Genomic DNA, 12,946 nt, shown 5'->3' with positions numbered 1-12,946 from the left:
AAACAATTTTCTGATCCAGAGGAACCCCTGCATTTATTTTGCAGGAGGCATAGTCTTTAAAAGGAGGTGATGATGTTTATTTCACAAACACCTATTACAGTGCCACTCATTGTACTATCTCCTTATTCAAGTGCAGGGGTACCCATTATTATGACCCCTAATGTAGTGCCCCTAATTTTTACAGTGCCCCCCCCCCCCCCCCGACAGGGGAAAATGCAGGGAACCCCTGCAGAATACTGAAGGAACCCTGGTTGAGAAAGCCTGGTTTAGACTGTAAGCACATACTTTCTCTCCCTTGTGCATTGTTAGTTGATGTGCATTTTTTGTCAATCACCACAATTGTCACTATAACTTATTATATTGTAAACCATTTCTGTATTATGAACCAATGTTTGTATTTTTGTGTATCCAGGTTTTTGTTTACTCCATACAGCACCACAGAAGATGATGGCGCTACACAATAATCACTTTTAAAGGCCTCGTTCACTTCATGGAAGCGCGTATGATGTGCGACACACAAGAACGGCAGAAGGGCATGGACAGCCCTTCTGCTGTTCACATCACAGGCAGTGTGATGAGCTATGATGTGCTTGCTTACTGCTGCATGCGTTCTGTCCACAAGCGCAGTGCTGACCCATTCACTATAATAAATAGGATCAGCAGCACAGCGGGCGTGTGATCGTACGCGTTGCGTTCTGATCGCACGGCCATTTGCGCGTCATGATGTGGACGACCCCTGAAGTTTATTGAGTTTGGAAAAAAAAAAAAAAAAAAAAAAGCATGTGATTATTAACTTATATACTGTAATGCCTACATCTTCTGTATTGCTGAACAAGATAGTCTTCACAATCTCACTGTGGCAAATTTGGGTGCCGGGTGAAGCCACCAGAAGAATATCTGTAAAGTTACCAATATTCTTACTATTGGGCTAATATGGGCTAATACCGATACAGTATCGGTAAAATTACCAATATTCTACTATTACTTTACCTAATCCTTTCCTCACACTAACTCACCATTCCCCACTTCTAACACTAACCTCCTTCCCCTTCCCTATCGCTGCTGCTAAAATGCACCTTCACTGACAAAATTATACATTTTACCAGCTTGGCGTCAGCACCCAAATTCCCCGCTTTGACAAATCATATCCTACTAGTTAGGGCTGAATGATTTTAGGTAAAGATTGAATTGCACGATTTCTGTCAAAAATTCATAATTTTCTTCAAAACAAGCTTTAGCACTAAAAATTCATCAGCTGGCCAGCTCGGGCCTGGACACAAGGATCAGTTTGTGTGAGCAGACACCAGCAACTTAGCTCTCAGAGTCAGCAGGGCAGGTCTGTCAGTCAACCTTCAGCCAGTTATAAAGCACACATTTGGCTAATAACGCTCAGCTACTTTGCACTGCCCAGCACACAACAGCTTTGAAGATGAAGAATGCTGCTTTGCAGAATAGATCACGCTGAGACAGAGACGTGTGCCTCATCCATCCTCATTCCTCTGTGCAAAGGAGGCGGGGGCAGAGGTGAGAAAAATCCTATGCCTACCGGCCAAACTTGACTGACAGGCCTGCAGAGTCTGCAGCCTGCCCAGCTGATGACGTAGGAGGTGGAAGGAGGGAGAGAGTGACTGAGCCTCGGGACCCGCTGAGCCGCAGCTAGCCACCGCTACTTGTGCATGGAATGGCGAGCTGTGCACAGCAGGAGAATGGCTGCTGGACCTGCTACTGCTGCACAGGGGAGGGTGCCAGGATATCGTGGAGAAACCGCCACTTTATGGATCAAGGAATTGTCGTTTCCGTGATTGTGATTTGGTAAAAAAAACAATTTATCATTCAGGCCTACTACTAGTGCATACATGTAAAACTCTGGACTGTGGGCCAAATCTGGCCTGAAGAGACATTACATTTAGCCCCCAATTGCAGAGGCATAGCTAGAGAATATAGGGCCCTATAACAGAATTTTGATGGGGCCATAAGACCTAGGCAGTGTTGAGCAATGCCACCTGCTCTTACCCTAAGGGATATGAGTTTACTGGGCAATGTACATTCCTATGCAATGTACACTGCAAACAGTCTATAGGCACAGAGATAAAGTCAGAGGGTGGAGATACACAGGAAAATAGTGAACACATCAATTACCACTTGGGCCCCCTCTGTTTCAGGGCCCTATAGCAGTTGCTATTGCTATGCCCCTGCTCAAGTGGTCTCCCCACTTTGCATCTAGACCACCAGGGAAGCTATATTGGAAGTGAAGCCCTAAATCACCAGGGAAGCCATATAGGAGAGGAGGGGGAAAGCACTAGACACCAGGGAACTGTTTAGGGGTGGGAGGAGGGCCGTTAGACACCAGAAGACTATATGGGGGTGGGGACTAGACACCAGGGAACTGTATAGGGGAGGGGGCCTTTAGACAAGAGAAAACTTTATAAGGGAGGGAGGTGGCTGCTAGACATCGAGGTTAGCCCGCGACTTGGTCTCAATGTTCAATTTCGGCCCACTTCATATTTGAGTTTGACAGCCCTGTACTAGTGAAACCAGAGTATCACGATGTTCATTTTAAAATGACTGTCTTTTTCACCAAAGAGTATATGCTCACAAAATTGAATCTACTCGTATGTAGTAGGAACAAAGCCTGAAAGAGCCCTAAGCTTATGCAGTTCTTATCTTCCTGGAATACGACCCTAGAATAGATTGAGAACCCCCTCTGCCTCTACATCTATTACCTACAATCACAAACTTTTTTACATTTTATACAAAATAAAAATGTCTCAAGCACTTAGAACTCATAATTCTGTTTATAGTTTTATCATTGAACTTTGTAAGCATGCAGTTGTATGCATCACTCTCCAAAGATATACATAAACTCAATTTGTGCATTTATATAGTCAATACAGGAAAAATATGTGGATTTGATTGTGGTGCATGCTAGCATTTGACCTTGTGAACTTGAAGTCCTTAGTAACATAATTAGGGATTACTAAACCAAGAATAGTTAAGTCATGATTTATATACACTGCAAATCTTTACATATACAGTGCTCATTGCACCTTTGCTTTGGTAGGCCAGCATAAACCATACAGTCACATTTGGCCCTAGAGAATAAATGCATGCTTCAAACACTAGGTTTAGTTTATATATGGCAACAGTTGTTCAGAAGTACTGATAAGAACATATCTACTCAGCACTTGACAGGACCAGCATGCTAGCTCACTAAAAACAGCCCACTTGAGAAACTTAGTATAAAACCTTAGATGTTAAAAATAAACAAAAGTATCTGCAGTGAGACATATACCGCAAGTGCCATTTCCATCTTGCTTTTAAAAATTCTACTTGCCTGGCTACTGTGCTGATATCCTATTATTATTATTATTATTATTGATTTATAAAGCGCCAACATATTCCGTGGCGCTATACAAAGTAAGAAACAAACATGGGGTACATAATAATACAGACAATGGTGTACACCAATATACAAGATACATAATTAGTGACAAAATACAAAGAATGATACAAAATACAAATTATAGAATTGGTAATGACAGTGATAAAATGAACATGATGAATAAAATGTATAATGGTTACCAAGACACAAAAGGGGGAGAGAGCCCTGCCCTTGTGAGCTTACAATCTAAAGGGAATGGGGGGGGGGGGGGGCAGGAGGAGGGGTAGTATGCAGCAAATATATAGAGGCTTTGTGTTTTAGGATACCTAGTAGGAGTGCAATTTGGTCTTAGTACAAAGGGAAGTGGCCTAAGGTAGAGCATATGCTTGTCGGAACAAGTGTGTTTTTAGAGAGCGTTTAAAGGTAACAAAGGTTGGCGAGTGACGGATGTGTTGTGGGAGGGCATTCCAGAGGAGGGGTGAAGCGCGTGCGAAGTCTTGTAAACGTGAATGTGAGGAGTTGATTCTAGAGGAGGGCAACAGAAGATCATGTGCCGATCTGAGATTGCGATTAGGTTTGTATCTGGAGATTAGTGAGGATATGTACAGGGGAGAGAGATTGTGGAGAGCTTTGTAGGTTAGGGTTAGGAGTTTGAACTGAATCCTCTGGTTAATTTGCAGCCAGTGAAGAGCTTGACAAAGTGGGTCGGCAGAGGAAGATCGAGAAGAAAGAAGAATGAGACGAGCAGCTGAGTTCAGTACTGACTGGAGCGGGGCCAGTTTGTTAGACGGTAGTCCACAAAGTAGTACGTTGCAGTAGTCCAGACGAGAAATGATGAGAGCATGTATTAACATTTTAGTTGTGTCTTGAGTGAGAAAGGGACGGATGCGAGATCCTATACTTAATGCTTTCTGAACTGCTAACCCTGAACAAGTATGCAAGTCATCTATTCTAACGCCACAGTTTACATACTCCCAGATGTGTTGCTCACACATTACTGGATCCAAAAGAGGAGCATGACAGTCAGGTGACTGACATTTTTTTCAGAGGGGAGGTAAAGGGCATCACCCACAAGCCCCACTTCAGATTGCCTAAACAAAACAAAAAAAAAAAAAAAATGGAGTGCCTTTATTATTTAAATGCATTTACAGTCAGGACAATTGGTGGTAGATTCTACCAGGGCTGTAGAGTCGGAGTAATTTTCGGCACCCAGAGTCGGAGTTGGAGTCGGAGATTTCATAAACTGAGGAGTCGGAGGTCAGATGATTTTTGTACAAAATCCACAGCCCTGTTAAGTATTAGACTAAGGAGTCGGAGTCGAGGAGTCAGAGTCATTTTAGGTACCCGGAATTGGAGTCTGAGTCGTGGTTTCATAAAATGAGGAGTCGGAAGATTTTTGTCCCGACTCCACAGCCCTGGATTCTACTCAACCTATTGCTAGCTGTGAAGGAGAGCCTAAAGCTGCAAGAGATCTTTGGCATGTGATATGACCCTTATTTAAAGAACACCTGAATGGAGAGGGAAATGAAGGCCATCATAATAATTTCCTTTTAAACAATACCAGTTGCCTGGCAGTCCCACTGATGTGTCTTGCAGGGCTGTGGAGTCGGAGTCAGAGAAATATTTGGGTACCTGGAGTCAGAGTCGGTGGTTTTATAAACTCAGGTGCCGGAGTTGCATCAATATATTTGAATCAAATGTTGTGGACAAACAATTACATGACATGGTAAACATTTAAAAGGGTGGGAGAGGGGGGGGAGGTATTTCATTACATAGCTAAAAGTAATTTTGAGGTTGAGATCCAGGTCACCACTATTGCCAGTCTCAAATGATGTTCAGTTTAAAAAAAAAAAAAAAAAATCAGGGCTTTATATCAGAGTTTATCTGCAGTATGGAATATACTAGGTGAGGTTACTAAATTAGAGGTTACAGAACTTCTGTAAACACCCCTCATAACAATATAGTAATAAAAAGTGAAACAGGTCATCATTTTTCTGTGTAGAATCTACAATCAAGTAAACACGAATGCCTCCATATTCCTCTCACTTTCAAACAATACCAGTTGCCTAGCAGCCGTTCTGATTCACTGCCTCTAATACTTTTACCCACAGGCCCACAACAAGCATGTAGCAGATCAGATGTTTATGACAGACATCTGACAAGACTAGGTGCATGAGTGCATATGTGAGTGATTAAAACACTACTGATGCCAGAATGATCAGCAGGACCACCCGACACCTTGTGTTGTTTAAAGGGAAATACATATGACTGCCTCCATATCCCTTGCTTTAGGGGTCGCTGTACGCTAGACTCTCGGCAGAGGCGGCTCTGAACAGCCACCTTTGCCAAATACCATCAAACACGTGTATAACAGTATTCACTGCTTTATAAGTACTCCCCTGCTCTTACTACTTGTAAGGCCAGCTCTCTACACTCCTTACATCTAATACCATATTTTTAATGAAAATAATAGGAGTTAAGTGGTTTTTTTAAAGGGACCCCGAGGTGAGAATAATATGGAGGCTGCCATATTTATTTCCTTTTAAGCAGCACAAGTTTCCTGGCTGCCCTGCTGGTCCTCTGCGTCTAATAATTTCAACCATAGACCCTGAACAAGCATGCAGCAAGTCTGGGGTTTCTGACAATATTGTCAGAACTGACAAGTTTAGCTGCATGCTCGTTTCTGGTGTAATTCAGTTCACTACTGCAGCCAAATAGATCAGCAGGATTGCCAGGCAACTAGTATTGTTTAAAAGGAAATAAATATGGCAGCCTCCATATCACTCACCTCGGGTTCACTTTAAATACCTGAAGACCGTGTCACGCCAATGGGCGTGACTGCGGCGGCAGCCCCAGGACCGCCTAACGCCAATTGGCGTCAAATCCTGGGGCCAGCTAGTGCAAAAGATCACGCGCATCTCCTGCTTGGTAGTCTCCCAGCGGCGTCTAATAACTGTGTACAGCACTGCTGCAGATCGCAGGCTGTCCCCTTGGGACACTAGAGAGCGATTAGCTCTCATAAACAGAAACCTATTACAGCTGATCGCCAGGATTGGCTAGCTGGGGGGAGGGAGGGGTTTAAGAAAAAAAAAATAGTACAAAAAAATAAAATAAAGAGTCAAATATTTAACAAAAAAAAAATTAACACTAGGGAGCGATCAGACCCCACCAACAGAGAACTCTGTTGGTGGGGAGAAAAGGGGGGGGGGAAATCACTTATGTGCTGTGTTGTTCGGCCCTGCAGCTTGGCCTTAAAGCTGCAGTGGCCAATTTCCACAAAAATGGCCTGGTCTTTGGGGGGGGGGGGGGGGAGTTAGCACTGTGGTCCTGAAGTGGTTAAAGTATACCTGTAGCGTGAAAAAAAAAAAAAAGTAGTTAAATGCACCTTGAGGGAAGCATCTGGAGCATCCATAACCCCTCTGCTGATTGCTGATATGGCCAGGACACCTATCTTCTTCGTGGCCCTGCTCCTCTTCGTGTATGAGAAAAACCACATCGCCCGTGCGCCGGTAGGGTTTGCGCCTGCACAGAGCTGCTCATGGATGGAGAAGAAAAAAAAAATCCATCCAGGAGAGGTACTGTGCTACTGCATATTTTGTGCCTGTGCAGTGCAACTGTGCTCGTACATGGAGAGGACACAACTAGAAGCAATATTTAACATTAATGTTAATTATAAAAAAAGAAGGTTGCCTGTCCAGGAATAGAGGGGAGTAGGAATGTCTCTGCACTATACAGAGCCTTCCCTCTACTGAGGCAAGTATGTAACTTTTATTTTTCCATCTAGCAACAAATATGCTTAAAAAGGACCACTATTGCGAAAAAAAGTAGGCAGTTAAAATTTGACAGAACCGACAGGTTTTAGGCCAGTCCATCTCCTCATGGGGGATTCTCAGGGTTTTCTTTGCTTTCAACAGCATTTCCTGAACAGCAGTTTAACTGCCAAAATAGTAAGATACCAGCCAGCCTGCCAACTCACTTGCACACTATTTTGTCAGTCAGACTTTGTAACTGCTGTTTAGGAAATGCTGTTGAAAAAAACCAAAACCCTGTGCAGGAGTACAGACCCCATTAGGCTTGGCTTTTTCCACCTGAGTAGGTCTGATCTAGCATGCATGCAAGAGCTGTCAACAGGGGCTTTTCGGGAGATTGCAGCTCTATGCCAATGGCCTAAACAGGCCAATGGAGGACAACAGGGGAAGCCTCTCCATGATCCACAGGTTTCTCCCTCCCAAGGAGAGTACGACGTAGGGCACTTTTACCCCTTAAACAAGCATGGCTAGTTTGTGCAGCATCAGTTGCCGCTCAGATGTGGTGGCAATGTAATGTAATGACAAAGCATCTGTTACTGCAGCTGCCTGCATTTTCAGAAAACAGTGGATGCATTGCCATTGTATACCACTGTCTGTATTTTGTACCCCATGTTTGTTTCTTACTTGTACAGCACCATGGGATATGTTGGTGCTTTATAAAATCAATAATAAAATTAAGATGGGCACAGAATGTGCCAGGCAACTGATGTGCTGCCACATTGCATCCAATGTAAATCTATCCTAATACTTCATCAATCAAATCCTCATAAGAATATTCACAATAAGCCTTAAACTATAAATTGTGGGTGGACTTAAAAGCTGAACTCCAGGCAAAACAATTTTTTGCTTTGGATAAAGAAGTTTTATTGATTTACTAATTTTTATAGCCACTGTTGTCCCGGCTGGCATTTCCCTTTACTTCCTACATTAACAGTCAGGTGCCATGGCCACAGCAGAAAGCTCAGGCAAATCTCTCTAGCAACATAAAATAACAAATAGTAAATGTTTTGTAGATCAGGAAGGTATACAACCTTTTACAGGTTTTTATTGCTCTGTCTCTTTTCTGAGAATGTCTGACTGGAAAAAAAACACCAAAGTTTACATTCTGGGTGCCTTAAAGGACACCTGAAAAATATGGAGGCTGCTATATGTATTTTCTTTTAACCTTCCTGGCGGTAACCCCTAATGTAGTTCGGGGTAAGCCGCGCAGGTGGTTTTCTCAGGCCCTGCTGGGCCGATTTGAGTAATTTTTTGCTGAACGCAGCTAGCACTTTGCTAGCTGCGTCAGCACTTCGATCGCCGCCGACCCCGCGCTCGATCGCCGCTATCCGCGTCGCAACACAGCCTCCCCCCCCTAGACCCCTGCGCTGCCTGGCCTATCAGCGCCAGGCAGCGGCAAGGGGTGGATCGGGACTCCCTTGGACGTCATCCCGCCCCGTCGCCATGGCGACGGGGGAAGCCCTCCAGGAAATCACGTTCTTTGAACGGGATTTCCTGATCGCCTATCGCCGGAGGCGATCGGCGGGGCTGGGGGGATGCCGCTGAGCAGCGGCTATCATGTAGCGAGCCCTAGGCTCGCTACATGATTTAAAAAAAATAAAAAAACCGGCTGCGCTGCCCCCTGGCGGTTTTTAATAGACCGCCAGGAGGGTTAAACAATGCAGATTGCCTGGCTGTCCTTCTGATCCTCTTCCTCTAATACTTTTAGCCGTACTGATCAAGCATACAGATCAGATGTTTGACTTAACGGGATCATGAGCTCTGAATAAAAATGAAATTTGGACACCAGCCTCCCCATAGCCCGTGAGGTCCCCCGCATCCTCCTGGTCCTTTCCATGGTCCTGGTCCCAGCTCCAGTAATCGGCACCCCAAGACTGAACCGTGCAGGACTTACACAGCGTGATGACGCACAGCTTGCGCACACACAGGAAACTTCAGCCGAAGTTCCCGGATTACCAGAGCTGGAACCAGGACGCTGCCAGGGAGCCCTCATGGGTTACGGGGGGGGGGGGGAGGAGAGGGCTGGAGGAAGCTCCAGGTAAGTCCAAATTTCATTTTTACTTTAACTGCATGCTTGTTTCAGTTGGGTGATCCAGTCACTACTATTCCATGAAGGACCAGCAGGATGCCAGGCAACTGGTATTGTTTAAAAGGAAACAAGGCATCCTACATATCCCTCTCAGTTCAGTTGTCCTTCAAGGCAGTGTCATTCAACATTACAGTATTATACAAAAAGCAGTTTTTTGTTCGTTTATTTAAGAGAAATGCCTCAGCATGTTATGTTATACTGTAGTTCAGAACACCAGCTAATTATTCACTTTGTCAGATCTTCAGTGTGTGCATGGGCATTTGGAGGTGGCAGTGGTACAGAATACAGTACCATACCAAAACCAGTAATATTAAGCAGCTGGCAACTGTGTGCCAGACATTGCTTTTAACTACATAATTTATTAGTGTTCAGTACCTACTGACCTGTGTGGGTGGTCCCATAGGGTAGCAATATTACAACAAGCAGAGGTCTGTCAACAGCTGATAAGCAACTAAACTGCATGTTTCAACTGAACTTACCCTGCCAGTATACAAAATTTCCCTTGCAAAGTCTAGATCCTCATCTGCCTGTGGGGACAAGTGCCATAGATTAGGAACACCACAGGGCACATGAAGCAAGGGATAACTTAGCAACATCATGCCCCAGGGATTTCTACAGTGTCCATAAAAGGGCTTGAGCTGGACACCCTTATAAAATATATATAACGTACTATAAGGAATTCTCCTATTTTTTGGCTTACTCGGAAGAAATGGCCAAACTAGTGAGTGCATTGCAATGCTGTCCCCAGGAGCCGGAGCACGCAGTGAAGGGACAGCAGGCTGAGGAGCTGAGTGCAGGGCATGCCTGGAAATGATCAGCATGAGCAGAGGCACCGGTGACAGGTGCCAGCAGGGGTGACAGCTCTCCATGTTGCAGGCCCGCACGGAGACAGCTGTGCCTGACCCCAATGACACAGCCTCTCCCCGGCCACACACATAGGCTGGGTGACAATGGGTGGCAATGAGCAGGTCACTCCGATGCCCGGCTAAACGCTACCGGGCATGATACGGATGTTTCCCGGTGTCAGCCACCTTCCTGAGCCCATAAGCGACACCATACAGCCTCCCATCCGAACCCAATCGCCCGTCCCGCTCCCTTCCTGGCCGCACTCCACTGACCAAGTGTCCCCTCTCCGCAGCGGGGTCTTCAGCAGCGCTGACACTTCTGCTCTCTGAGTCTCCAGATCCACCACTCCGCCCTCCGCCATCTTCCTGCACTGACAGCTGCGCGCTGCATCCTGGGAGTGACGTCACGCCTGGGATGTAAGGGAACACGAGTGAGCAGCTGAGAGTGCCTGAGAAGCGCCGCAGCCAATCGCAAGGGACGGAGCAGAGCACAAGAGAGGGACAGAATCAGGGGCGTAGCAATAGGGGGTGCAGAGGTAGCGACCGCACCGGGGCCCTTGGGCCAGAGGGGCCCCGAAGGGTCCACCCTCTATCACAGTATTAGCTCTCTATTGGTCCTGTGCTGGTAATAATCACTTCTATAGATGCTTTGAATAGTAGTATTCCTTAACACACTGTTCCCAATCCACTTCTTGCACCTCTGACACTGTGGTTGTCTTTGGCAAGTTTTGGTGCACTGTATCAATTGCTATGTATAAAGTTCTTGGGGGGGCCCCATGTAAAACCTGCACCAGGGCCCACAGCTCCTTAGCTACGCCACTGGACAGAATGCAGTATATCAGGGCTGTATAGATGTGCGACCTGTTGCTAAAGCAGACGCTTAGTATAATTTGTTTTCTTAAAACAGAAGGTATTTGTAATAATGCAGACTTAGGAGGCCAAAAACAAAAAAAGTGAAGTACCTGCATCATGTTTAAATGCACGGAGGACGCCATCCGCGCCCCCCCCCCCCAATCCCTCCTCCCCCACCCCACGCAGTTCCGCCGGGTCCCTGCAGTGCAATTCCCCCCCGCCGCTCCCGACCCCACAGCCTGGGTCGGGCTCTCCTAATATGGCCGCGGCTGCGCAGGACTACGGGGACCCAGCGGAGGTGCACGGGGGGCGCGAATGGCGTCCTCCGTGCATTTAAGCATGATGCAGGCACTTCATTTTTTGTTGTTTTTGGCCTCATAAGTCCTTTAAAGTGAGCAACTGTGGTTTCCCACAATGCATCACTACTGAATATGCAAATGATCTCTTTATGCCTCTGAGGGCTTTTCGGTCTCTTTAGCCCCTTAGGCCTGGTTCACACTATAAGCGCTTTTGTGAGCGCTTGCGTTTGATTAGCGCTTGCAGAGCGCTTGTTAAAAAAAATTGCTCCTATTCACTTTCATGAAAATTGCGGTAAAAATCGTTGCAATCGCGTATGTTTTTCGCATATGCAATCGTGGCAATTTTTACGTGATTTTGACAGCGATCTTAATGAAAGGAAATAGGAGCGATCTTTCAAAAAGCGTGCAGCAAGCTCTAATCAAACTCAAGCGCTCACAAAAGCACTTATAGTTTGGACTCCGCCTTAGGCAAAGTTCACATTGCGTTCCGTTCGCGTTGGTCGTTTTTAGATGCCTTTTTTTGCAATTCCCGGCGCTTGGGTGGGCGGAGCGTTTTTAGGCTTGTGTTTTTTTTTTCAGGGATATTTTGGCTGCATTTACAGAGCCCTTGTTCTAAATAATGGAAATTAACATAATAAAATATTGAATGAGTGTAATGGGCAGGATATATAAGGGGAGTGCTACCTGCAATGCTGTTTTGGTTGTAAAGAACAGTCTAGCCATAGCCATGGTGGAAGAGTTGTTATTCTTGTTGGTTTGATTATTTTTGAGGGCAAGGACCATGCCTCCTCGCTCCTGGCTGCATCCCATCAATACGAGACCAAATCGGAAATGTAAAATCTACTATCTAGAGTACAAAATAAATGCTAGATCTGTAAAATTATTTCATATCACTACTGTTAATTTAGGTTTTTTATGTACACATTAGTTCTATATAATATTATGTTTATGTTACATTTTTTCTCTTCTAAGCCATTGTATCTTCCAATATGTTAATTAGGTTAAACGTACAAACATGAGACCCCAATTTATTCGCCAGCAGCTATAGGCTACCAATTAGCGCCCACTATTCCCTACCTGCTAAATATATACTGTAGTTGTCACATTTTTATGTCCTTGTATCAATGGATAAAACAGTCTTTTTAAACCTTATGATTTCAGAAATGCAAATAGTCATGTATTTTGTTTGTTTTTTTAATGTGTGTTTCTGTCAGTACTTGACAGAATATTTTTTTTTCTAAAACAAACATTACACTTTGTGTACAAATAAAGACCACAGTAGACCAAATAACACGTGTAGCTTCCACATGGTACACTTAAATGTTTCTAATTACAAATTTATTTTTTCACACAGTCTTCATATATATTTTTTTTCCTTTTTGGCATGGGCGTCCGCACATCTGGCAAAATGGGGCATGCACACTCCCCTGGCCAGCTGCTGCCCCCCCTAGCCACCTGAAGCCTGAAGTGCCACCCTGGGGTGGCAATGGAGAGAGAAAAGGGAGCGTGTGGACAGCGGTGGAGAAGGGGGGGAAGTCTCCCCCCCTTCCCTTACCTTTGGGGCTCCCTCTCTCTCTCTCGCTCCCCTCTTTAGAATGAAGTAATGCGGGCGGCAGCGGTTGGACACTTACGCTATTAGCAGGCGCACAAGTGACTTTCTCTCTGTGAGC

The 12,946-nt window shown here is 45.1% G+C and overlaps 1 protein-coding gene across 4 annotated transcripts in view; it reads right to left on the bottom strand.

Moving 5' to 3' along the window:
* Nucleotides 1-10,506, bottom strand: part of USP15 (ubiquitin specific peptidase 15) — a 121,133-nt gene extending 110,627 nt beyond the window's left edge. For all 4 annotated transcript variants that reach the window (XM_068276613.1, XM_068276615.1, XM_068276614.1 and 1 more), the window contains exon 1: nt 10,399-10,506. In XM_068276613.1, coding sequence (XP_068132714.1) covers nt 10,399-10,487 — 89 coding nt within the window. In that variant the 5' untranslated portion in view covers nt 10,488-10,506. The remainder of the gene's footprint in view (nt 1-10,398) is intronic.
* Between the last annotated feature and the right edge of the window lie 2,440 nt (nt 10,507-12,946).

This window comes from Hyperolius riggenbachi, chromosome 3, assembly GCF_040937935.1.
Source record: "Hyperolius riggenbachi isolate aHypRig1 chromosome 3, aHypRig1.pri, whole genome shotgun sequence".
Classification (NCBI taxonomy): Eukaryota; Metazoa; Chordata; class Amphibia; order Anura; family Hyperoliidae; genus Hyperolius; species Hyperolius riggenbachi.
Note: the sequence above shows the minus strand (reverse complement) of the source record. Positions and strands in the feature narration are given on the sequence as shown.